The sequence below is a fragment of the Erpetoichthys calabaricus genome, chromosome 5, assembly GCF_900747795.2.
Source record: "Erpetoichthys calabaricus chromosome 5, fErpCal1.3, whole genome shotgun sequence".
In the NCBI taxonomy this organism is placed as follows: Eukaryota; Metazoa; Chordata; class Cladistia; order Polypteriformes; family Polypteridae; genus Erpetoichthys; species Erpetoichthys calabaricus.
This window is the reverse complement of record NC_041398.2, coordinates 106,719,330-106,744,411: the sequence shown is the minus strand read 5'-3', so window position 1 is coordinate 106,744,411 and position 25,082 is coordinate 106,719,330. Positions and strand designations below refer to the sequence as shown.

The following is a 25,082-nucleotide window of genomic DNA, read 5'->3' as shown; positions in this document are numbered from 1 at the left end:
GTTAAAACAATGTAGTTAGTTACATTCAACTCTTCACCTTATGTTTAATAATTCATTGCTATAACTTCATATTTATATACTTGTATTAAATTGTAAAATTCTATAATGTATTGATTAAAATTCTGTACAATGTGCACACTGTAATAAACCAAGTTCTTTTGGCAGATGATCAAATAAGATTTTTAAATAGCCGCTCAAAGCACTTCATTGCTATATATGTTAGTGTGATGGGACAACCGTCATCCAGACATTGATTGGACTGGTTTTCTTAGGCCTAAGGACAATGTTGAATCCTTGAAGCATGCTGGTATGACATACAGGATTAAGGATAGATTAAATACATCTTGAACAATGGTACAAGCTGATCAGCACAGATACTGAAAAAATATCCCAGAATGCCATCCAGACATGCTGCCATCCTGGTCTTCACTTTCCTGAAAGTTACACTTAACTCTGTATTCTGGCAAAGTAAACGCTGCTTACTCACAGATCAGTGTTCCCAACACAGATGTGTAGTATCATTGACTGCCCTTAGCAGGCACTCACATCAAAGAGCGCATGAAGGTTATTACGCTTGTCTGTTAGAGAGGTTTCAGCACTCACTGCGCTGGGAGCAGTTGCTTTATACTTCATTACTGTATCAGACCTTGCCACCTAGGATCATATTCCTCTTTCACTTCCTCCCTTTAGAAATGGATTTATCCCCTTGCCCTGATTTATGAAAATTTTATCCTGGAGGTTTACAGAGAGTCCCTTAAATTTCATATCTTTTTATCCTGACATGCAGTGTAAATCAGGGACCTAATACTGTATATACAGGTGTGTGCCTTTCTAAACTTTGTCCAATCAATTCAATTTGCCAAAGGTGGACTCCAATCAAGTTCTAGACACATCTCACAGATAATTAAAACAAACCGGATGCATCAGACCATAATTTGGACTGCCACAGCAAAGGGTCTGAATACTTGTATAAAAGAGATTTCAGCTTTTTAATATATTTGATAATCTTTATGAAGATATTTTCACTTTGACATTACAAGCTAATTTGAGTGTAGAATGATGGGTAAATATGGAAAAATGTATCAATTTAAAATTAAATCTATAACACAAAGAATACAGAAAGTGAAGGAGTCTGAATATTTTCTGAACCTGCTGTATCTACCCAATTCTACAATTTGGAACAACACTGGACATTGTGTTAGACAGCTCTTTGCTTTTTAAAATTTTTTTGTAATTCTATGTGGAACAACTACAGTAAGTGTAAAGATTTATAACCCATCCCCAACATCATTGAAGCTGTGTGGAATTACTTAGACAGGGAAAAGAAAAAGAAGAGTCAAAAGAAGAATTGCACCAAATTCTGCAAGAGGTTTGTGGGAGTTTACCACAAGACTACCTAAAAAAAAATAAACAGAAGTGTACCAAAGGCAATTGTTTCAGTTTTGTATTCTAAAAGAGCCCACACAAAATACTCACATTAAGAAAATAAAAAAGCTGTTCTGTGGTATCAATGTTTATTTGTGTTATATATTCTTTTCACAAACAAACAAACATTACTCCCTAAACTAGCTTAAAAAAATATTTTGGGTGGCCTAAAACCTTCATACAGTACTGTACACCACATCCACCACATTGCTATGATCAGTCAGATGACTTTTGCTGACAGCAGCCAAAAACTTTATAAAGGTAAATCACATAATCCAACCACAGCTCCAAGACCCTTCTGATCAACTTTAAAATATTCTACTTCACTCTTTCTGAACTATAATGGTGAATAGCTCACCTTGTGTATACTTGTCCATTTTGATAAATTGTTTTATCTATCCCTCCTTCTATATTAATGTACATCTGTCTCAGATTTCTGTCCTGGGTATGATGTTAACCTGCATCCAGCCCTGCATTTAGGCCCTCCAACCTGCAGGGAAAAACCTTGGGGTTGATGGCAGAATTGGCACTCCAGTCAACATAAACCTCACGCTGGTTCCATTCCATCTGAACTAGTGTGGTGCTGAGGTGTCACCCACCGCATGGCTGCACCTGGGTCCTAATCTGGGTTCCTGAGTTGGTTTATCATGTGGTGGGTGCGGCAATGTGCTGTATCAGCGCATTGTCTCAGATTTGCTTAACTGATAACAAGTCTGTTAAATTTTGTGTAACAATTTTAAATTTAAAGAGTTCACAACATGTTGACTGTACTTGAAGTACCTTGACCTTATTAAATAAGAACGAGTTTATAAAATAAACAAGGACTATGCACCACTACATCAATCCTATAAAAGTCTGTGCTGAGGAGATGCTCAGATCTCTACACTTAATACAAAGTGAAAGTCCACTCCTATAAAAGTCTGTGCTGAGGAGATGCTCAGATCTCTACACTTAATACAAAGTGAAAGTCCACCAGTACTTAAGTTTTATACAATGTCAACTTCAGTGTTTATTATTTTTAATGTTACCCAAAAAAAAACATATGGTTATAAACAAGTACATATATGCTTGCATATTTGACTATAGACCTGTGTGCATTTTAACACAATTTGTAATCTGCAGTAGTGAAAAATTATTATTTTCCCTTTTAGAAATGCAGGTAGAAACCTTCACTATTAAAAATTTATCAAAAATATAAATTGCACAACACTTAATAAACTTCAATATTAATCAAATGTAATAATTACCAGCTTTAAATTCCTTCTAAAAAAGTATTTTCAAAAGTGAAGTTTAGCATTACAGTAATTCTTGTTCGTAATGAATCTGTAATCATTATAAGCAATGCACAAAAAACAACTTGCAGGTGTTTGCTCTTTATTTAGGGATACCCAAGTTAACAGCACGCTTCAGTGTATTCCTGTGTTTTTGTTGTTATTCACTACACACATGACGAAAGGTAATTGTTCTTTACAAACCTGGATGGTATAATACAGAAAAAAAGACATAACTTTTAAGTAGCCTTCTGCTGGTTACATCAATTACTTATTTAATGAACATGTATAAGCAAACTAATTAAGTGTAATTAAGTTACTGAGAGCCTGATATGTTTATAAAAGTTTCATACACTAAACTGTAAAATACAAAACTATACCATCTTTGTACACTTTATGGAAATAAAAAGTTAGACTGCAACATCAAACACCTTTCTTTATATTATCGTTAGAATTCACATGTATACGCTTCCCTCTAAATATTGGGATTTTCCTCATATATTTGTTGGGATCTGCTGGAAATTGTACAGTATGTGTCTTTTATGCAGGGGCACTTGATGATGCCATTGTTCTTCTCAGTTGCTTAACTGGCGGTGACTGGTTTAATTTTCTGCTTCAATGTAAAATTTAAGATTTATTTCAACTGTAGGACAACCTGGCAAATTCAAAGAAAATTTAATTAGTTACATTACAAAACAGATACCTTGTTTAAAAAAAAAAAAAAAAATTAAAGATTTTACAAAATGAATGGCATCAGACCTTTACACAAAATGCAATAACACAGGAAGGGAATGTGAATGAACACACAATAACAGTTTTTAAATCATTATTTACTGAAGGAGGAAGGTTATCCAACTCCCCTATCACCCAGAGCTCCAACAGGTGGTTGCAGCTCCTTTACCAGGAAAGATCACAACTAAATGCTTCCTACAGTGCATCCGCAATGTATTCACAGTGCATCACTTTTTCCACATTTTGTTATGTTACAGCCTTATTCCAAAATGGATTAAATTCATTTTTTTCCTCAGAATTCTACACACAACACCCCATAATGACAACGTGAAAAAAGTTTACTTGAGATTTTTGCAAATTTATTAAAAATAAAAAAACTGAGAAATCACATGTATATAAGTATTCACAGCCTTTGCCATGAAGCTCAAAATTAAGCTCAGGTGCATCCTGTTTCCCCTGATCATCCTGAACATCCGCAGGTACCACAGTCCACCTGTGGTAAATTCAGTTGATTGGACATGATTTGGAAAGGCACACACCTGTCTATATAAGGTCCCACAGTTGACAGTTCATGTCAGAGCACAAACCAAGCATGAAGTCAAAGGAATTGTCTGTAGACCTCCGAGACAGGATTGTCTCGAGGCACAAATCTGGGGAAGGTTACAGAAAAATTTCTGCTGCTTTGAAGGTCCCAATGAGCACAGTGGCCTCCATCATCCGTAAGTGGAAGAAGTTTGAAACCACCAGGTCTCTTCCTAGAGCTGGCCGGCCATCTAAACTGAGCAATCGGGGGAGAAGGACCTTAGTCAGGGAGGTGACCAAGAACTCAATGGTCACTCTGTCAGAGCTCCAGAGGTCCTCTGTGGAGAGAGGAGAACCTTCCAGAAGGACAACCATCTCTGCAGCAATCCACCAATCAGGCCTGTATGGTAGAGTGGCCAAACAGAAGCCACTCCTTAGTAAAAGGCACATGGCAGCCCGCCTGAAATTTGCCAAAAGGCACCTGAAGGACTCTCAGACCATGAGAAAGAAAATTCTCTGGTCTGATGAGACAAAGATTGAACTCTTTGGTGTGAATGCCAGGGGTCACGTTTGGAGGAAACCAGGCACTGCTCATCACCAGGCCAATACCATCCCTACAGTGAAGCATGGTGGTGGCAGCATCATGCTGTGGGGATGTTTTTCAGCGGCAGGGACTGGGAGACTAGTCAGGATAAAGGGAAAGATGACTGCAGCAATGTACGGAGACATCCTGGATGAAAACCTGCTCCAGAGCGCTCCTGAACTCACATTGGGGCGACGGTTCATCTTTCAGCAGGACAACGACCCTAAGCACACAACCAAGATATCAAAGGAGTGGCTTCAGGACAACTCTATGAATGTCCTTGAGTGGCCCAGTCAGAACCCAGACTTGAATCCGATTGAACATCTCTGGAGAGATCTTAAAATGGCTGTGCACTGACGCTTCCCATCCAACCTGATGGAGCTTGAGAGGTGCTACAAAGAGGAATGGACGAAACTGGCCAAGGATAGGTGTGCCAAGCTTGTGGCATCATATTCAAAAAGACTTGAGGCTGTAATTGCTGCCAAAGGTGCATCGACAAAGTATTGAGCAAAGGCTGTGAATACTTATGTACATGTGATTTCTCAGTTTTTTTTATTTTTAATTAATTTGCAAAAACCTCAAGTAAACCTTTTTCACGTTGTCATTATGGGGTGTTGGATTAAATTCTTTTTTTTCCTCAGAATTCTACACACATTTTGGAATAAGGCTGTAACATAACAAAATGTGGAAAAAGTGATGCGCTGTGAATACTTTCCGGATGCACTGTATAATTTTATATCAGTCTAACCTCACTGTTTCTTTGCAGAACTGCATTCACTTAGACACACTGGAACATATAAAAGTATGAGCTGCTCATTTCATGTCCTGTCACTGCATAACTATCGAGTTCAATTCCAGGGCCTTTTCTGACATTTTTGTTGCCGAAGGCAATAAAATCTGTCCCAATTTCACACCACCATGCACAGACATACACATACAGAATATGCTACTAACACAGGTTAATCACTTATTTAACAGTAGAATTACCAGAGTCTACGAAAAAACTCGTAGATCCAGCCCACCTTAAAATCGTTCTCACCTCTCTTTTGTCTTCTAAATGTGCTGATTAAAACGAGCAGCAAGTAGCCGGCTATTCCATTCCCCACCGTCGCAGAACGTTCACTAAGTTTTCCCAGCTCATGCCTTATTTGATTATCTGGGAGTGACTGAACTGCTGGAGTTTTAGAATGGAAATAATAGATCGTTATTTTGAATACACGCATTTCATGCATGTTCCGTTTCTACAGTAATCTGTATAAACACATTGCTAAAACAGAAACTTTTTCATATTTTAGTAATAAATGTTACAAAATGTAGCCTGAAGCCCAAACATCAAATAAACACTTTCACAAAAGGTTCAAGGATGATACAACACCTTCCGTGGCTTAACGTTAAGGTTTGCTGACTTGGAGCACTGTAGCCCTGCCGTGCTACAGAGACCCGAGTTCGATTCCCAACTTTGGAGAAAGTGTTTTTTTTTTTTCCCTCAAACGGACATAAAATTTATATATTGGTATGCACTGTAAATCGTTAAGTTTAAAATGTCGATCGCGGTTATTTCTGTTGATTAATTCATGCTTTTTACTTAGAGTCAGAACAGGAGCTTGTTCAGCTTATTCAGCTTCTGATCTGACTCAAACAGCGCCAGTATAACTTCACACCCAATCTGACGCTGTTTGTTTTCAAATAATATTGCATTACTTCGATATTTTCTGATTGGTACTATTCGCGTCATAAAATGATTTCTTCAAAACGTCACATATATTTGTCTCTTTCTTTTTTTTAAATGTGCGTTTGTAGCAAGCAGCAACTGGCCACCTGCATGTTCTTGCGCACACTGAATAAGACAGCGCTATATGCAATCATCAGATTCAAATGTTAACAGTTATATAGCACAGAACGGAAATCAGAAGTTCTTAGCATTGCACCACGCAAGCTGTCATATCAACCGCCTACTGTAACTTGCTTTATTTTTTCTTCGGTTATAGTCTTGAATAAAAGTGCACTTGTTTTGTTATACTTTTACATCAACATATGTTCCTGTGTTTGAGCGACAAGGGCATGCTCAAAAAATACGCGTGTAATGCCACAAAAAGTGCATGCAGACACTTCAGTTTGCAAGCATTGGTACGACAATGCAGTCACAAGTACACTGCAGAGCTATAGCGCGTCTTTATGTGAAAACAGCAGTGTCAGATGGGGAGTGTCTGATGATTGCATATAGCGCTGAAGTTACTGCTCTTTACTATGCTTTCCTCTGCATGTCCTGAAGTACAAAAGAAATGGCATACAGCAACATGTGGAGACTGGCAAGATTGTGGGGAAAAAAAACATGTGGTTGTATGTATTGTGATACACTGCATAGCTATAGCGCGTCTTTATGTGAAAACAGCAGTGTCGGAAGGGGGTGGGGGGGGTTTAGGGAAGGATCCTGAACGCGACTGAGACAATGAAAGGTGAATTAAAAAAAATAAATAAACAAAGCTAATCTTTACAAATATCATAAAGTACACCAGCTGTTACAGACTGAAATTAAATGTATCTTTTTATTCTAAAATAGTAAAAATAAGAACACTTCTCAAAAGGGAATCATGCAGGATCGAACTCATGACCTTCTGAGTCCCAGTCAGCAACTGATACTGTGGCGCCACGCCGGCAGTCGGAGTAAATGAGTGTCAATGTCGCACACTAAGGTGGCTTTTTTTTTTTTTAACCTTTTGTGAAAGTACTTCTTTGATATTTGGACTTGAAATGCGTGTGTTCCAAATAACGATTTATTATTTCCACTCTAAAACTCCACTTCACTCCGAGATAATCAATCAACGCATGAGCTGAGAGAAGTTTGTGCACGTTCTAAGTCGGTGGGGGGATGGAATAGCCGGCTGCTTGCAGCATGTCTTTATCAGTACATTTAGATGACAAAAGATGCTGGCGGAGAGGTGAGAACGGTTTTAAGAAGCGATTTAAGGTGGGCCGGATCTACGAGGTTTTTCGTAGGCTCTGGTAATTCTAGTGTTAATTAAAAATAAATAAATGTAAATAGAATAAAAAAATAAAAACACAATAAAGCAGACCTCTACAAAAGTTTTATAGAACAATAAAATAACAAAATAGAACCATTTTGCATGGAAATAATTTATTTAACAGACTTTATATTTTATATATAATAGAAGGAAATAAATAGTATTAGAAACACAGCACTGGTAAATGGAGGGACTTAGGCAGGCAAAACAACATTATTTGCATTGTTAAGGTAAAGTCATCCCTGATGGAGGATCGCAGGAATCGTGGGGTAGAGGGGTCCTTTCATCGGATTGGCTGGCCCAACATTGTTTCAGCTGTGGAGTGGCCAAATGGGGGAGGCAGCTTGATGGCTGAGGTCTCCAGGACTTGAACAAAATCCAAATCATATTATGTGATATCATCTACTGTATAATTCTGCTCCATATTTGTAAAATTTTTATACTGTATTGAGGATTGGCTCTGTTTCGTGTATTATATTAAAGACTCATTTCTATTCACTTGCATTCCGTGACCTTAAGTAATACTGATGGTTTCCTCATTGTAATTATGTAACATTACTTCTATTTATTATTTATTTTATGTTCATTTATTTTATTGTATGTTTTTCTTTAATTCTATTATTGTGAAGCACTTTGGCCACAGCATTCCGATGTTGTTTTAAATGTGCTATATAAATAAAATTGACATTGACATTAACCGCATATTGTATGTTAGTTTAAGACATCTGATTGTAATCAACCCGTAACCATATAATGGTGCAAGGAATGGCCAAACTATTCCAAACACTATAGCTGCTTTAGCGGTTTTACTCTCGGTGCACCACTGAGTATTTTAACCCACTGCATCCGAGTGTGGAATCACAGCTCTACAGAAGCTGATCAGAAAGCTCTACCACAGATTGTGTATGGCTGAGGCAGCGTGTGCTAGAAGCTGTACCCCAATAATTCTCTCCACTCTTGACACACAGTCCATTTGAACTTCCCTCATTCGGCAAACACTTCGGAGCCTTTCCTGCATGAACCTCGCGGTTCAGAAACCGTTTCATCCCAAGAGATATAAATGCACTCAATCAGTTCATCAAGTGCTCCCGGTAGAACTGCTTGTACTTATAAGTAAAATTACCTTACTGTAAACTTGCATTACAGTTGCAATATTGCACAGCTTGAGCCACTTATGCTTTCATATTGTATATTTTTCATTTATTATTATTATTATTATTATTGTTTTTTATTTTACCATTTTATAGGAAAATAAGTTTATGGAGGATTTGCATATTGAATCTCATTGTACAATACAATAACAATAAAGGAATTCAATTCAATAGAAGAGAGCTGGTATTTACAGATGATGACAACTGGCTTCTAAGTTGATTTAGATTTCCAGGCGCTACCTTCTTGGAGCTCTTGATATAATTTTTCAGATGAAATGCATTAAAGTGCAGTATATATATATATATATATATATATATATATTACATTATACGGATACATTTTTAACTTCATTTAAATAATGTGTACTGATATTAAATGTGTGGACAGCGGTAGCAATGAACTGGCACCACATTCTGGGTTTGTTCCTGGCTTGCACTGTATTCTTCCTGGGACTGACGCCACCCTGGATGGATAGATGAATGGATTAAACATGTACTACGAACATATTTCAATGTTCCTTAAAAGATTTGAAGAACTGGCGTTCAAAGCTTAAAGAGCAGATTGTGTGGCGATTGGTTACTTGGAGAAAGAAAATGAAGGATAGGAATTGGGGGTTAGTACATTTGAAAGAGACAGTACTGCTGCAATAAATTATTTTATCAAGGGTCGCACATGGCGCAGCAAGCATCTTGCAGGAGGCAGAAACATTTCTGGAAGGGGTGCCAGCTCGTCTCTACCATTGAGCCATTGTGGAGCTGTGAAGTGTGCTTTAATTCACTTCATCATGAAAATATCAAGTACAGTGGAACCTCGGGTCACGACCGTAATTCATTCCAAAACTCTGGTCGCAACCCGAAGTAATTTCCCCCAAGGGATTGTATGTAAATACAATTAATTCATTCCAGACCATACAAGTTGTATGTAAAAATATATATATATATACATACGCTCTCTTTCTCTCTCTATCATTGGTGACATACGAACCAGAAGGGAAACTGGCTTGTTCGTCACCCGAGTGTGTGGTCGTGAACAGATGCAAAAGTTTGGCAAACTTTTTGGCTGTAACCAATTTGTACGTGGTCCGAGACATTTGTGGCCTGAAGTTGTACTGTATACATCTTAGTATTTAAATTGTTCAGAGAGCTGTAATATCATCAATGTAATGTATTGTGTGTCCTGTCAGCGTAAGAGAAAGCCCGTTTAAGAAGCAAGTAGTGATTCACACACAGAATATGAAGCATTTAACGTGCTACTTTAGCTATGATGGGATTTGAGAAACTAGAAAATTAAAAAGATTTTAAGATTAAGTTTATGACGTTCTACTTTAATGACAAAATAAACTAAGTGATTAAAGTAGAAATTTTGAGATTAAAGTTGACATTGAGCTTTCCCCCCCCCCCACTGTGTCCCTATTTTTTTTCTTTTCTTTGTACACTAATAAGCTTCCATATGACACTCAGACAGTGGGTTACAACTCGCCTTTCATGGCGACACTGATATCTAACAACTTTCTGAACCTGAACTTTCAATTAACTTCCTTTTGTTGTTAGTACAACTGCTTAAATAAACAAATAGTACGTTTTTCCTTGCCTCCACTTGGTATTCACGGATATTCTTTTTTTCCCCCCGTGCTTTTGCCATTGTCTTTTTACAGAACGCTGAACTTAAGGAAATATTTATATTGATTTGCATATTCAAAGAGGCGTAATTCTGGGAGAAGTCTGGGAGGGGTGGAAGGCGCTTGCACGAGCATTACATTTCACGCAGACTGGGATTTATGTAGCAGAAGTGCGTGGAAGTTGGCTTATGCATGGTTTTCTGCATCTGAATTTTTTTGTGCGTACGCACATTTCGACTTTTGTCCATACGCCATGTTTTAGTGTGAATTCTATGCATGGCGTTATGTATGAGGCCTCAGGACTTTAATTTTGTTTGTTGTGTTCCATTCTGCTATAGGTTTGCTTTTGTGCTTTGGGTCATCATCTTGCTGCACAATTCAATTATACTTCTGTTTCAGGTCACAAACAGAGGCGCCATTAGTCTTACGAATATTCTGATAATGTTCAAATTTCATTGTTCCTTCAAAAATGTTTAGTCTTCCTGGTTCTGGAACAGCAAAGCATCCCCACACCATGATACTATTATCACCATATTTTTACTGTAGCGATATGTTTTTACTGTGAAAGGGCACATAACCTTTACACTAGACATAGCTGGAATGTTTCTGTCCACAGAGTTCTATTTTTCACTTATCTGGTGCAAATCCTGCGAACGCCAGAAAAGACTCTCAACCTGCAATTGCTCCATCCTGGGTATGACGTTAATCTGCACCCAGCCCTGTAAGCGGGTCCTCCAACTTGGGGGTTGGTGGTAGGATTGGCACTCCAGCCACTGTAAAAACCTCACATTGTTCCAGTGTGGTGCTGAGGTGTCACCCACTGTACTCGAGTCCCAATCCAGGTTGTTCGGTGTGTGGTAGGTGCGGCAATGAGCTATTAATGCATGCTCCCAACCTCCGCCGCCTCCTGCCAATTAAACATTTTTCCAAAAGGCTTGGTTATCATCCAGTTGTTTATGTTGGATAGTAGATAGTACTCGCTCATGAATACCATTTTTACTTAGTCTCCTTTCCATCATGGAGTCATGAACACTAAACTTAGCTGAGACTAGAAACACCTGGGGCCTTATGTATAACGCTGTGCATATAACTCACACTATAACATGGCGTAAGCACAAAAGCGGGAATGTGCGTACGCACAGAAAAATCCAGATACAAAAATCTGTACGTACGCAAAAAATCCCGATCAGCGTGAAAAGTAACGCACATGCACGCGCCTTCTGTCCCGCCCCAACTCCTCCCAGAATTACGCCTCTTTGAATATGCAAATTGATATAAATAGCCTTCTGAGAAAAGACAATGGGAAAAGCACGGGGGAAAATATAATAATTTCAGCGAATACCAAGTGGAGGCAAAGGAAAAACAGTGACAGATTTGGTTTAAACAGTGGTATAATCAACAAAAGGAAGTTGATCGAGTGACAGAGTGTCGGAGAAACTCGAAGGCTCAAGTTCACAAAGTCGCACAGTGCCCGAAATAAAAAAGAAATCACATATCAAAGTCGCCGTGAAAAGGCAAGTCGTAGCCCACCGTCTGAGTGTCATATGAAAGCTTATTAGGGTACAGACAAAAAAATAGGCACACAGTGGGAAAAAAGCACGAAATGTCAACTTTAATCTCGAAATTTCCACTTTAATCACATAGTTTATTTTGCCATTAAAGTAGAACATCATAAACTTCATCTTAAAATCGTTTAATTTACTAGTTTCTCAAATCCCATTGTAACTAAAGTAGGATGTTAAATGCTTTATTCTGTATTTGATCTTCTTTGTGCTCTGTGTGTGAATCACTACCTGCTTCTTTAACGGGCTTTCTCTTTCTCCGACAGGACACATAATCCATTACATTTGTGATATTACAGCTCTCTGAATAATTAAAATACTGAGATGTATACGTGATATCTTTTTCATGATGATAGGAATGAAAGCATGTTATTAAACATGGGAACACGGTGGCGCAGTGCTTGTTCATATGCCATGCACGACCTTCAATGACATAATTTATCACAGCAGTACTGTCTCTTTCAAACGTACTAACCTCCAATTCCTGTCCTTTTCTTTCTCCAAATACCCAATCACCACACAATCAGCTATGTAATAGACGTGAAGCCATTTGTAAGCTTAGAACGCCGATACTTCAAAACTTTTAAGGAACATTGAAATATCTTCGTAGTACATGTTTAATTATTCTATCCGTCTATCTTTCCAGTGTCGCATCAGCGCAAGAATACAACGCAATGCAGGAACAATCCCTGAACTAGCTAGCGCTGCGGCACAGTGTCCTCACATGTTTAATTATTAACAATACAGATTATTTAAATGAAGTTAAAGTTTTATCTGTATAATATAATCAACATATTTTGCTGCATTTCATCTTAAAAATTAATACTGTCATCATATGTAAATACGCGCTTTATAAAGTGGCGCAGGTTGTGCAATATTATAACTGTAGTGCAAGTTTACAGTGAGGTAATTGTACTTATAAGTAAACAGTTCTACAAGGAGCACTTGATGGACTGATGGAGTGCATTTAGAGTTCTTGGGATGAAACTTTTTCTAAACCGCGAAGTCCGTACTGGGAAGTCTCTGAAGTGTTTTGCCGTGGCTGAGTCAGCGTCTGCTTCATGCTGTATACCGATAATTCTCTTTCTGATCAGCTGCTGCTGTGATTCCCCACTCAGATACAGTGATATAAATACTCGAGTGGTGCTGTGAGAGTAATATGGAAAAAGATGATCTGCTGTGGCAACCCTTAACGGGAGCAGCTGAAAGAAGAAGAAGATGCAGTGAGAGTTACAACGCTAAAGCTGTTATGATATTTGGAATACTATGGCTATTTCCTGGACCAATATATTGCTGCAGATTAATTACAATCAGATGCATTACACTAATAAACAATATACAGTTAGTTTCAGTGTATTTATAAAGCTGCATCAGGAATGTGGAGCTAAGAAAGAGAGGGTGACCACACAGGAACAGTAGCACTGCTTTGATGCTGGGTGCCGCCAGTCTGCAAAACCGAGCGAAGAAATTGCGTACGCCAGTGTGTGAGGTACCGTGGAAATGTGCGTGGCTTTACGCCAAGTTTAGGTTTTATACATCGCGATTTGAGCTTGGAAACGTTCGTACGCAACATTTCTGTGCGTACGCACCGTTTATACATGAGGCCCATGCTGTTCTTAGGTGGTCTTATGGGACCCTCTGTGACTTCTTGAATGAGTCATTGCTGTGCTCTTGGGGTAATTTTGGCAATCTGGGCTTTCCTGAAAAGATTTACCAGAAATGGGTTGTCGCTCTAATTGGCATAGTCATATCATCAATGTCATGGGTGCGATGCAGCATCCACAAAAAGGCCCCGGATACTAAAAACATGCCAGCAGAACACCTAATTTGAATTATTCTAAAACATATTCACAGAAATATTTAAAAGTTAAAGAGATATATTAGGTATATGTAAGGCAGAAAGTGAGGTGCAGTGGTTAAGACTTTGGATTTCAAACCATGAGGTTGTGGGTTCAAATCCCACTACTGACACATTATGTGACCCTGAGCAAGTCACTTCATCTGCCTATGCTCCAACTGGAAAAGCACAAAAAAAATGTAACCAATTGTATATCAAATGTTGTTGGTCGCTTTGGATAAATGTGTCGGCCAAATAAATAAACGTGTATATATTTACTATTTCTCTTTTAGTCCGTTTTTAAACTTAAAGGAAATTATTTGACTTTTAACAAATACTTAAAATGTCTTAGGATTTCAAAAAAATATTTATGCTGAAACATTCAATCACCAAAAAAAAAAAAAAAAACACTACAAAATCCTGTGGTTTAAGAAGAAGATCATTTGAACTACTTACTGCATGTTAATTTGCAACTTCATCCGCCACAAAAAGTGACTTACTTTTTTTGTGACATTAAAATGAAAATTAAACATATTAACCATATATTGCACTGCTCCAAAAAAGGCTGACCACAAAAATGAACTTTTTGACTTTTTTTTTTTTTTTTTAAATATAACTTAAAAATGCATAATTCCCTGGCTAATACAGCCAGTACTGTTTTCTCTGAATTGTCCTACTGGAAGCTACAACTTCATCAATGTGAAATTTCCCGCTGGGAAACCCAAATTTCCTATCTGTCCCATAGCATGTAGATAAACCATTAAAGTAACCTAAGATATTTTTTCAGCAAATCATGGCAAATCTGTAACATTGTGTATAAAATATGAAATAACTATAAATTAAAAATGATTTCTATATGTTTTTACTTCAAAGTAAAATTTTGTAATTGAATTATCTTATTCCTTGTATAGGTCTGCAATATGAAGTGGTACAAAATTGCTGTCATATTATCATTTTAATTTTATCTATATGCAAGTCATATCTAACAATCTGGACCAATTATTTAACAAGTGGTTTTATCTAGAATAGTTACTAAATAATGTGACCTATGAACTACACCAGGGGTAGGCAACGTCGGTCCTGGAGTGCCACAGTATGTGCAGGTTTTTGTTCCAACCCAGTTCCTTAACGAGAACTCAATTATTGCTGATGAAGCACATATTGCTTAAGTGACATTTTAATGCTTCATTTTAGTGGTCTCGCTTGTTAAGGTTCTCCAACCTTAATTGCTTATTTCAATCTTAAACTGCAGCATTCAGTGTTTTAATTGCTCCTTATTAGCAATAAGATGTAAAAGACAAAGCAGCCAGCAGTTCTCCAGCTAGCTTTTTTCCAATTACATCTGTGTGTGTTCATCATGCACTGTTTGATTTAATAAAACACTTAATAGAAAAATGTGACAGACTGAAAATGATCTGTTTTAGGCTTCAAATCATTTGGATGATATCCTTGGAAAGGAAAAAAATCTACGATATAAAAGCCTTACATTGCACAGACTAACAAGCCATAAAATTAAATAAGGTCTGAGATTGGCAATGATTGGTTTCTAATTAAGCAATTGGGTTGGAATGAAAACCTGTAGCCACTGCGGCTCACCAGGACCGACATTGCCTACCCCTGTTTTACATCTTATTGCTAATAAGGAGCAATTAAAACACTGAATGCAGCAGTTTATGATTGAAATAAGCAATTAAGGTTGGAGAACCTTAACAAGCGAGACCACTAAAATGAAGCATTAAAATGTCACTTAAGCAATATGTGCTTCATCAGCAATAATTGAGTTCTCGTTAAGGAACTGGGTTGGAACAAAAACCTGCACATACTGTGGCACTCCAGGACCGACGTTGCCTACCCCTGAACTACACCATCACCTTGAGTATGCCAAATAAGCACTAAGCTATCACAGCATTATTATCTGGTAAAAAATACAAAATTTATCATTAAGTTTTGTTCAGTTAGATTTAGGATTATCTTCACTGCAACATCTATAACATACCTGAATTCTGTAAAATTAAAGGAACACTTTGAAAACACATCAGATCTCAATGGAAAAAAAAATCATACTGGATATCTCTACTGATATGGACTGGGTAATGTGTTAGGAACGAAAGGATGCCACATCATTTGATAGAAATAATTATCAACCTACAGAGGGCACCCTGAAAATCAAAGTGAAAAAATTATACAGCAGACTAGTTCATTTTGCCGAAATTTCATTGCAGCAACTTAAAATCGTACTAAGTAGTTTGTATGGCTCCCACATGCTTGTATGCATGCCTAAAAACTGAGGGGCATGTTCCTAATGAGATGACGGATGGTGTCCTGGGGGATCTCCTCCCAGATCGGGACTAGAGCATCACTGAGCTCCTGGACAGTCTGAGGTGCAACCTGGCGGTGTCTGATGGACCGAAAAATAATGCCCCATAGGTATTCTATTGGATTTAGGTCAGGCAAGCATGGGGGTCAGTCAGTGGTATCAATTCCTTCCTCCTCCAGGAACTGCCTGCATACTCTTGCCACATGAGGCCAGGCATTGTCATGCACCAGGAGGAACCCAGGACCCACTGCATCAGCATAGGGTCTGACAATGGGTCCAAGGATTTCATCCCGATACCTAATGGCAGTCAAAGTGCCGCTGTCTAGCCTGTAGAGGTCTGTGCATCCCTCCACGGATATGCCTCCCCAGACCATCACTGACCAACCACCAAACTGGTCATGCTGAACGATGTTACAGGTAGCATAATGTTCTCCATGGCTTATCCAGACCCTTTCATGTCTGTCACATGTGCTCATGGTGAACCTGCTCTCATCTGTGAAAAGCACAGGGCGTGCCAGTGGTGGACCTGACAATTCTGGTATTCTATGGCAAATGCCAATCAAGCTTCACGGTGCCGGGCAGTAAGCACAGGGCCCACTAGAGGACGTCGGGCCCTCAGGTCACCCTCATGAAGTCGGTTACTGATTGTTTGGTCCGAGACATTCACACCAGTGGCCTGCTGGAGGTAATTTTGTAGGGCGCTGGCAGTGCTCATCCTGTTCCTCCTCGCCTAAAAGGGCAGATACCAGTCCTGCTGATGGGTTAAGGACTTTCTACGGCCCTGTTCAGCTGCCTCTCTCCTGGAATCTCCTCCATGCCCTTGAGACTGTGCTGGGAGACACAGCAAACCTTCTGGGAATGACACGTATTGATGTGACATCCTGGAGACGTTGGACTACCAGTGCAACCTCTGTAGGGTGCAGGTACTGCCTCATGCTACCAGTAGTGACACTGACTGTAGCCAAATGCAAAACTAGTGAAAAAACAGTCAGAAAAGATGAGCGAATAATGTCAGTTACCTCCACCTGTTAAACCATTCCTGTTTTGGGGTCGTCTCATTTTTGCCCCCCTAGTGCAACTGTTGTTAATTTCATTAACACCAAAGCAGCTGAAACTGATTAACAATCACCTCTGCTACTTAACTGACCAGATCAACAGCCTAGAAGTTTCATTGACTTGATGCTATACTCTGATTAAAAAGTGTTCCTGTAATTTTTTGAAAAATATATAACCAATATTCTGTTACTTACATTGGTAAATCTGAGAGCCTAAATCAAAACTGAACATTAAAAATACAGTGATGAAAATGATTTCCACATCTTGAAGTATACTAGTAAACCTAATAATTACTTAAGCTAATAATTAAACATAGAATACCTTATTTGCAGCCTCTAATGAATTGATTAAATTTTGTAGCTCTTCTTTGTTCATTTCAATTGACAGTGGCGTAATTGCTCCATTTTCTTTGATATCCAAGTCAAGATTCACCAAAGGTGCTTGTAATGCTGATATTTTATCACTTGACAAAGCCAACTAGTAGAGAGATAGACAAAGAAAAAGAAGCACTTAGATAATAAAGAATGGCTAAATTAATATACAGTCTTTGGTATTATTTACTTGACATAGCAAAATGTCAGCATTTGCAAATAGCATGCCACTAATATTGATTTATTTCAATTACATACAATCAATATATACACACACATTATATATATATATATTATATATATAATATAATATATATACACATACATACATACATACGTACACCTGTATACATAAGTACATATACACTACCAGTCAAAAGTTTTAGAACACCTCAGTTTTTCCAGTTTTATAATCAAATGTAATCAGATGAAATGCAACAAATGACCTAAAATGGTGAAAAGGTAAAGTTTAGGCTAGCAAAAACGGAAAAAAGGAAATATCAGAATATTTAAAATGGGCTTCTTCAAGGAACAACTAGTATGTTACAACTTACAGATTTTCTGCAGCAATTAAATTAAATTAACCCTAGCAAGTTGAAGCAAACAATTTGCACAGGTGTCCCAATTTCTGTTCATTACTTGAAAACCCTCTGTCTGTCTTAAAACAGACTGTTACTATACCCTCTGCTCTCCCACATGCTTTGTCCACCTACTCCTGGCTCTGGCTCTCAGAGTTGAAGCAGGCAGCACCTTTTATGTAATCCCCAGAATCACCTGGCTCGCTATTCCCCAACAACACCCCGGACGGCACCCCTGGAACCCAAACGTGCCAAGTCGAAGAATTCCAGTTCAGATGATGTCCTATGGGAATCTGTGGTGCTGCCACAACCCAGGGGAGCTGCCATCTAGTGATCAAGGTGGGGGGGTGTGGGGGAATGATCTGTGCATCTCCCTTGGTCCTTCCACACTGATGGATTATACTAGGCTACATCTTTCTTTCAAGGGTTGCTTCCCTTCATTGCCACCCATCTTGTTCTATTACTTGTAAATGTTAACATGTTTGCAATAAATTATGAATAGCACTTGTGAAGAGAAAAAGACAGCTATTAGGCTACGCTCAAGAACAGCATCTTAGTACTTTGTAAAGCCAAATTTTGCACTGTCATTTTTTTTATTTAAGAAAACAAAAGCCTTATTTTGTGCTTCTCTTTATTTACACTATTGGAAAAATGACAAGATGACTGGATAAATTTTACAAGCAGAAATTTCAAAATCAGATGTTGCATTAACCAAATAAATATTTATAAGCAATTAATACAAGTAACTCAACAACTTTATGGTAAATTTTAAATATTAAACATAATTTGTATAGTATTAATTGAAATGTTAAAAAAAAAAGCCAAAAAATAATGTTACTATTATAAACGTAAACTTACTATTATAAACTGGAATTATACTGCCCCTCAATTGCAGTAAGCATGTTTACAAAGAGAACGGATAGATATCAGGTGCAAGAATTGTAAAGGATCCACAATACAATATCATGATACTTTAATATTATAATTTGTAATATTTTATGAACTAAGTACTGTGATTCAATTTTGCAATATACCTCAATTATAACATTTCTTTAAGTGAAGCTAAACTTGAAATCATATTTTTAAAGGGAAAAATTTGTCAATGCTTTACAACTAATAAGAAAAAAGTAACTTAATTCAGTTTACTTCATCTTCTATTTGTCCTTTTATTGTGGAAATTGATTTTATGTATCCCAGTGGTCTTCAAAGTAAGAATGAAAATATTCAGCTACGCTTCTTAACACACACACACACACACACACCAGTCTTTGTTTGGTAGTAGGGTTGTAAACCAATAATTGAGATAAGAATGTTTCATTTGCTTGGCTTTTCTCTACTCTGAAAAGGAGCAATCTAGAACTTGCTACCAACGGTGCAAAATGGAAAGCAAAATTTTATAACTGGTTAGAAAACCCGTTTAAAATAAACACCAGGATGTACATTTTACAATTGGGACCAACATGAACAATGCTGTTTTATCCATCCATCTCTTGAATCCAGTTAATCCAATTCTAAATTGCACTTACTGTTACCTAACCTAGCAGTTAGGTAGCAGGAAGTAGGTAGGCCACAAGGAAGTAGACTTATTCTGAGAGATTTAACTTTTTTTTCCTTTCAGAATAAGAGGATAAAAAGGGAGTTTGCTAAGCAATGAGATCAACCAAAAATAAGAATGATTCACTGATTGTGAAGTTGGATGGCACGGCAATAATTTCGAATTTTACAACTGGGAATGGTTCTTGTAAATATCAAATCAGTATGGCTAAGACTTGCTGTCTCTCACCAGTTCAACTCAAAGCAGCTTTAGACTCAGTTACTCTAAATGGACTCTAGAATGGAAAGCTTCTCTCTATTTTGTTTATAATGATATCAATAATACATTTTATCTATATAGCAACTTTCCCACACTCCATTTCTCTTGTAAACAGTAGTCCTCTTTATCTAAATACAACCATTTGTCTCGACAATTCATAAAACTATATTAAATAAATGTAACTGTGCTCTCTTTATTTTAAGAACATCACAAGTTTTTAAAGGAAAATAGTGTTTTTTTTTTGTTTCCCCAAGTGAGAACATTTTTCTTAGGAAGAAGCCTTTTCTTTTTCACATGAGTTTTGTATTTTCGGGCAAATTAAAAAAAAAAAAAAAAAACATGATTGATTTTACCTTCAGGCTTAGTAAGTGCCAAAGTGCGCAAATAACTTTCAGAAATTAATAATTATGGAATTGCTTTTGATCTTTTTTTAGCCTTTAAATTTTATATTTGTCTTAGATCATTAGTCAGTATATGACAGAGACAGCCATGATAAGGCTAACTAAATTAATCTGCATTTCTAAGGTTATTAAAAAATGTAGAAGCATTTTGCTCTTTCTGTATATTGAGCTCAGGATACAGGATGCTATCTGTGAAACGCTTGTTTTATGGTAGTGCACATATACAAATACAATATAGAGTTGTAAGACATGCTGCCATGTCATAAAAAATATTTACTTTTCTGTTTTGTACATCACACACAGAAGCAAAAATTATATAGTCAACTAAAGGCAAACGTTGCAAATGCAGCATAGCATGATACAAACTAATCAAATATTAATGAAAAGGCCTCAGTGGATTTAAATTTATTAGGCTACATTAGAATTTCAAAATATTTTTATACTCTAGACATGTTAAAATGTGTGGTTAATTAAATATTCACTCTGATCCTTAAGCCTAGGAAAAAAAACAACTCTTGCAAGAGATTGTTAATTATTAGTGAAAGGAGAATGGCAACTACCAATACTAATCTTACTTTAAGCTAAGAGTATGATCAAGATGCAGATAAATAACGACGGGGAACGTCATTTCTCATCTCTCTGTCTGTCTGCAGATTTAACTGCCATTTTCTGAGTTCACCCAGGTTGGACTGTTGCTTCCCTCAAACATATACTGGATCAGAATTTTTCATGGCTGAATGCTCATCCTCATGGCAGTCTTCACTTCAAGAGGTTTTTTTTTCCTCACACCATCCCATTAGCTCCTCAGCAGTCTGTTTGTGAGGAGCAAGGAATAAGTCTGCCAATGTCAAAAAACACGATCATCATTGTCTATTAAAAATCTGCTACAGTAGCATGGAGAGAGAGAGAGAGGAAAAAAATATATAAAATAAAAATCGCCAAAGCCACCTGCACTAGTGTAGAATAAATGACAGAAATATCCATTCAATGAACTCCACATGATGACACTCTGTGGACTGATTATTCAGACTTGCAGACATACGATACTTAGTGACATATTCAATGACTACAACCTATTCCGATACTTTTGACTAATTCTGAGAATTTTTGGGCCTTCCCTTGTACTCCCCCTTTACCTTGCACACAATTTTTGTTTTAGCCCAATTATTTTTAGAATTTTTTTTTTATCAAAAGTGTCGCATGCCACAAGCATTTCAGATGTTTCATGGTTTTAACAATATGCCATATAAAACTATTCTGCTAAGATGACAAAATGAAATACTAGAAACAGATAGCTAATTATAAAACATAATATATACCTTACCTATAACTTTTTAAATGGTCTATAATCTAAGATTCTTTAATAAATTTTCTCCTGAAATCACCTATATATTTCCAGTAATTTCAAACAGAATTTCTGATGTTCACTTAAACAAACCTAATGTTCACTGAATAATAAGTCACCATACCTTTAACTGCCAGTCAAAATCCTGAAGCTGACTTGTTGAAATTGCATTTGTTTTTTCAATCAGAGAATGTCTTATTTCTTCTCTTCTACTCTGGAGGCAGTGACATATTGCTTGTTGATGACTTGAGTCAAGACCACTTAAGGATTGTTGCAACTGTTTAATAAGAAAAATGTAAAAATATAGACCAAATTAATATTTAAAGAGTTTAGCTTATTAAAGCTCAAAAATAAACAAAATGCAAAATAATAATAATTAATATTCTTACAAATCTTACAGATTCAGACATTTCCTCTCAATCGTCTAGATGGTCATAATATTTTAAATATCTCAATCTGTTTATATAAGAAATTTTTGCACACAGATGCCCATATCCTCCTGCTTCTTTAAGTTTTGTCCGACCCTGGGCTTTTCCTTCCGAGATGGTGTGGTACTTGTTTTGAAATTAGCAGTTCCTTTTCATGTCCATAGTTTTTGCACAAGTACTATTTCTTTATTTCTATGTCCAGTTTCCATTCACTGGAAACTTAATATTATTTAAACACATTATTACGAGTAAATGCATTTTGTAATAACTAAATGAGTAATAGCTCAAATGATCAGCTTCCTGTGCTGTATTTCACAAAAGATTTCTTTATGCAGTACTTCACAAATTGTGGTTTATACTTGACATTGTAACCCTCATACTCCTCTTATTGCTAAATTCTCAGCCTTTCCAAACTGAATATTTTTTCCAAGCTAATTTCAGTATTTTATTTGGGCCTTAGCAGAATTGTTTTTTCTAAGCAGAAAATTTAAATTGATATGTCTCCCTAAGCACAACTTGATTTTGAAATTGTATCCCACTGCTCTTTGCTGAAATTTTGAAGCTTGGTCAAACTTTAAAGTAATCTTCTATACACATGTCTTTTTAACTCAATTAATATACAGTGGAACCTCAGTTTGCGAGTAACTTGGTTTACGAGTGTTTTGCAAGACGAGCTAAAATTTTTAATAAATTTTGGCTTGATAAACGAGCGAGGTCTTGCAATACGAGTAGTATGTATTCGCTTTGTCTGCTGAGCGTTATGTGATCACAACTGAGCTGATGGTGGTTCTCTCTCTCGCTGCGGGATTGTGGGCAATCGTCTCCTATTCCCCGTCTAAGTCGGCGTATATAGAAGCGAAGCTAGTGCAAGTGGGCGAGTCGTCATACAAGTTAATGTTTCACCTAGGTTTAATAAAGTATTAGTGTTAGCGCAATAGTCATAGCGAATATCTGGTCGGATAGGGGACACAAGACATTCGCATACCCATTCTAAGCAAAATGAGGAGATTTCAAGTATACAAATCTGTTTATTCGAAACGAAAGAGAAAGGCGGCTCAGGAGGCTTTCATTGCGTCACAGGAAGGAGCAATCCTGAACTTTATCACCCAAGGGAAACCTAAAGATGGAGAATCTTCCGGCCAGAGTACTGCTGATACACGAAGTGAAACAGGCGTTAATGACCATATCAAGAACAAAAAAGTGATGATATCCATGAGCAGAATGATACGTCAAATTTCGGCAAAAGTTAAACACTTGTGTCATGAGCACGAGGCGGCTATACAGTGTCTGCAATGGACGTGGCCATCTGCCGTGCATAAGATACCATATTGACATTGGCGGGCAAAGGGGCCACCGTTTCGTTCTCTGCCCAGGACCGCCATGAGCCTACAGCTGCCCCTGATTGTAGCGAGATCTGCCACCCTCCTATACACAGACACAGCAGTCAGGCAGGGTCGGGGCCAAGTAATACTGTGCCCTGCGCATTTATAATGTTCCTTGTATCACCCATCGATGGCAACAACAACAACATTTATTTATATAGCACATTTTCATACAAAAAGTAGCTCAAAGTGCTTTACATAATGAAGAAAAGAAGAATAAAAGACAAATAAGAAATTAAAATAAGACAACCTTAGGCAGGAGCTTATAGCATGTCCGCGATCTTTTCGGATTCGCTTTTATGGCGAACTGCTACAGCGCTGGGAGACTGCGATTGCTTTGGGACACTCTTCTGCATGTCGTCCTGCTGGGTGGAATTTAACAAGAGTTTAGAAGCTCACTCACACCAGCCATGATTCTTTTCAAAGGTAAAGTGCAGGTTAATTTATGTATTTTTACTTTATATTTTGTATTAATCATTTTTATATGAATAGTTTTGGGTTGTGGAATGAATCATTTGAGTTTCCGTTATTTCTTATGGGGAAACTCGCTTTGATATAGGAGTGCTTTAGACTGCGAGCACGTTTCCGGAACGAATTATGCTCGCAAACCGAGGTTCCACTGAATTCTGTTATAGGTTTTAAGTTTAAGAACTGACTAAGCCATTCCAGGACTATAAGCCATTTCTTGGTTGAGTGACCTGTGTAACAAGTCGTCTTAAACTTCAGTTTTCTGACAGAGCCAAGCAGGTTTTGAGACAAAATGTCTTGACTTTTGGTGCCATTCTTCTTTTTTCTATCGTGACCAGAGTTTGCATTTTTTTCATAGAGCTGAGCTTGCTTTGCACCAAAGACAGTTTTAAACATTACTTTTTTATGACTATCAAACTCGGTTTCAATGAAACAAAATTAAGATTTAAAAAGTCTCTTCAATCAGAAATACAATCAATCCCATATCACAGAAACAATTCAGATTTGCAAACATAAACCACAGTAAATCAACTTATCCTCACCTAGAACAGACAGCTAATTAGTGATAAAAAGAGGCCCACTGTGCAAATTAGTTTAACAAAGACACAGGTACAAGATCCGCAGACTTAAGAATAATATAAAGGAATTCTTGCCAAATTTCTTGCTCGTCTTGATCTTAAGCAATGTCTTAGTGGAGGTATATTTCCTCCACTTCAAGATGATGGTCTTCATAATGCATACTGTATATACAACACTTTGAAAATTCTTTTATATTACTCACTTGATCTGTCCCTTTTACGAATAAGAATCCACAGTTAGTGCAGAGAGAGGGGTAAAAACTATGGTTATCTATGCTACCAAGAAATTTTCAGGGATTTAATTCACAAACATATATTTTTATTCAGGCATATCATAATCACTTAAAATGATGTCAAGTTTAGGGAAATTACATTTATTCATTTTTAACATCCAAAAGAATGGATATGCACACTTATGAAGAATGGACTGGACTTGAAGTGTAATCTGCTAGTTTTCACTGTGCGCTGCTATAATAAATACATTCGTGACTCGACTTTTTCTTCTTTTCCACAAAAAGGTGCAAACTTTCTCATTATTGTGAAGCTATCTCTCCAAATTATAGATCTGTAAAGATGGGTCATTACTGCAGGACGTTTTTGTAACTTGCAGTTTAAGACTA

At 37.2% G+C, this 25,082-nt stretch overlaps 1 protein-coding gene across 2 annotated transcripts in view; it reads right to left on the bottom strand.

The window, feature by feature from the left end:
* Positions 1-1,494: 1,494 nt before the first annotated feature.
* commd8 (COMM domain containing 8) overlaps positions 1,495-25,082 on the bottom strand; it is a 184,023-nt gene continuing 160,435 nt past the window's right edge. For both annotated transcript variants that reach the window (XM_051928359.1, XM_028801914.2), the window contains exons 3-5: positions 21,731-21,883; positions 17,420-17,575; positions 1,495-3,351 (exon numbers count right to left, since the gene is read on the bottom strand). In XM_051928359.1, the coding sequence (XP_051784319.1) occupies positions 3,331-3,351; positions 17,420-17,575; positions 21,731-21,883 (330 nt within the window). In that variant the 3' untranslated portion in view covers positions 1,495-3,330. The remainder of the gene's footprint in view (positions 3,352-17,419; positions 17,576-21,730; positions 21,884-25,082) is intronic.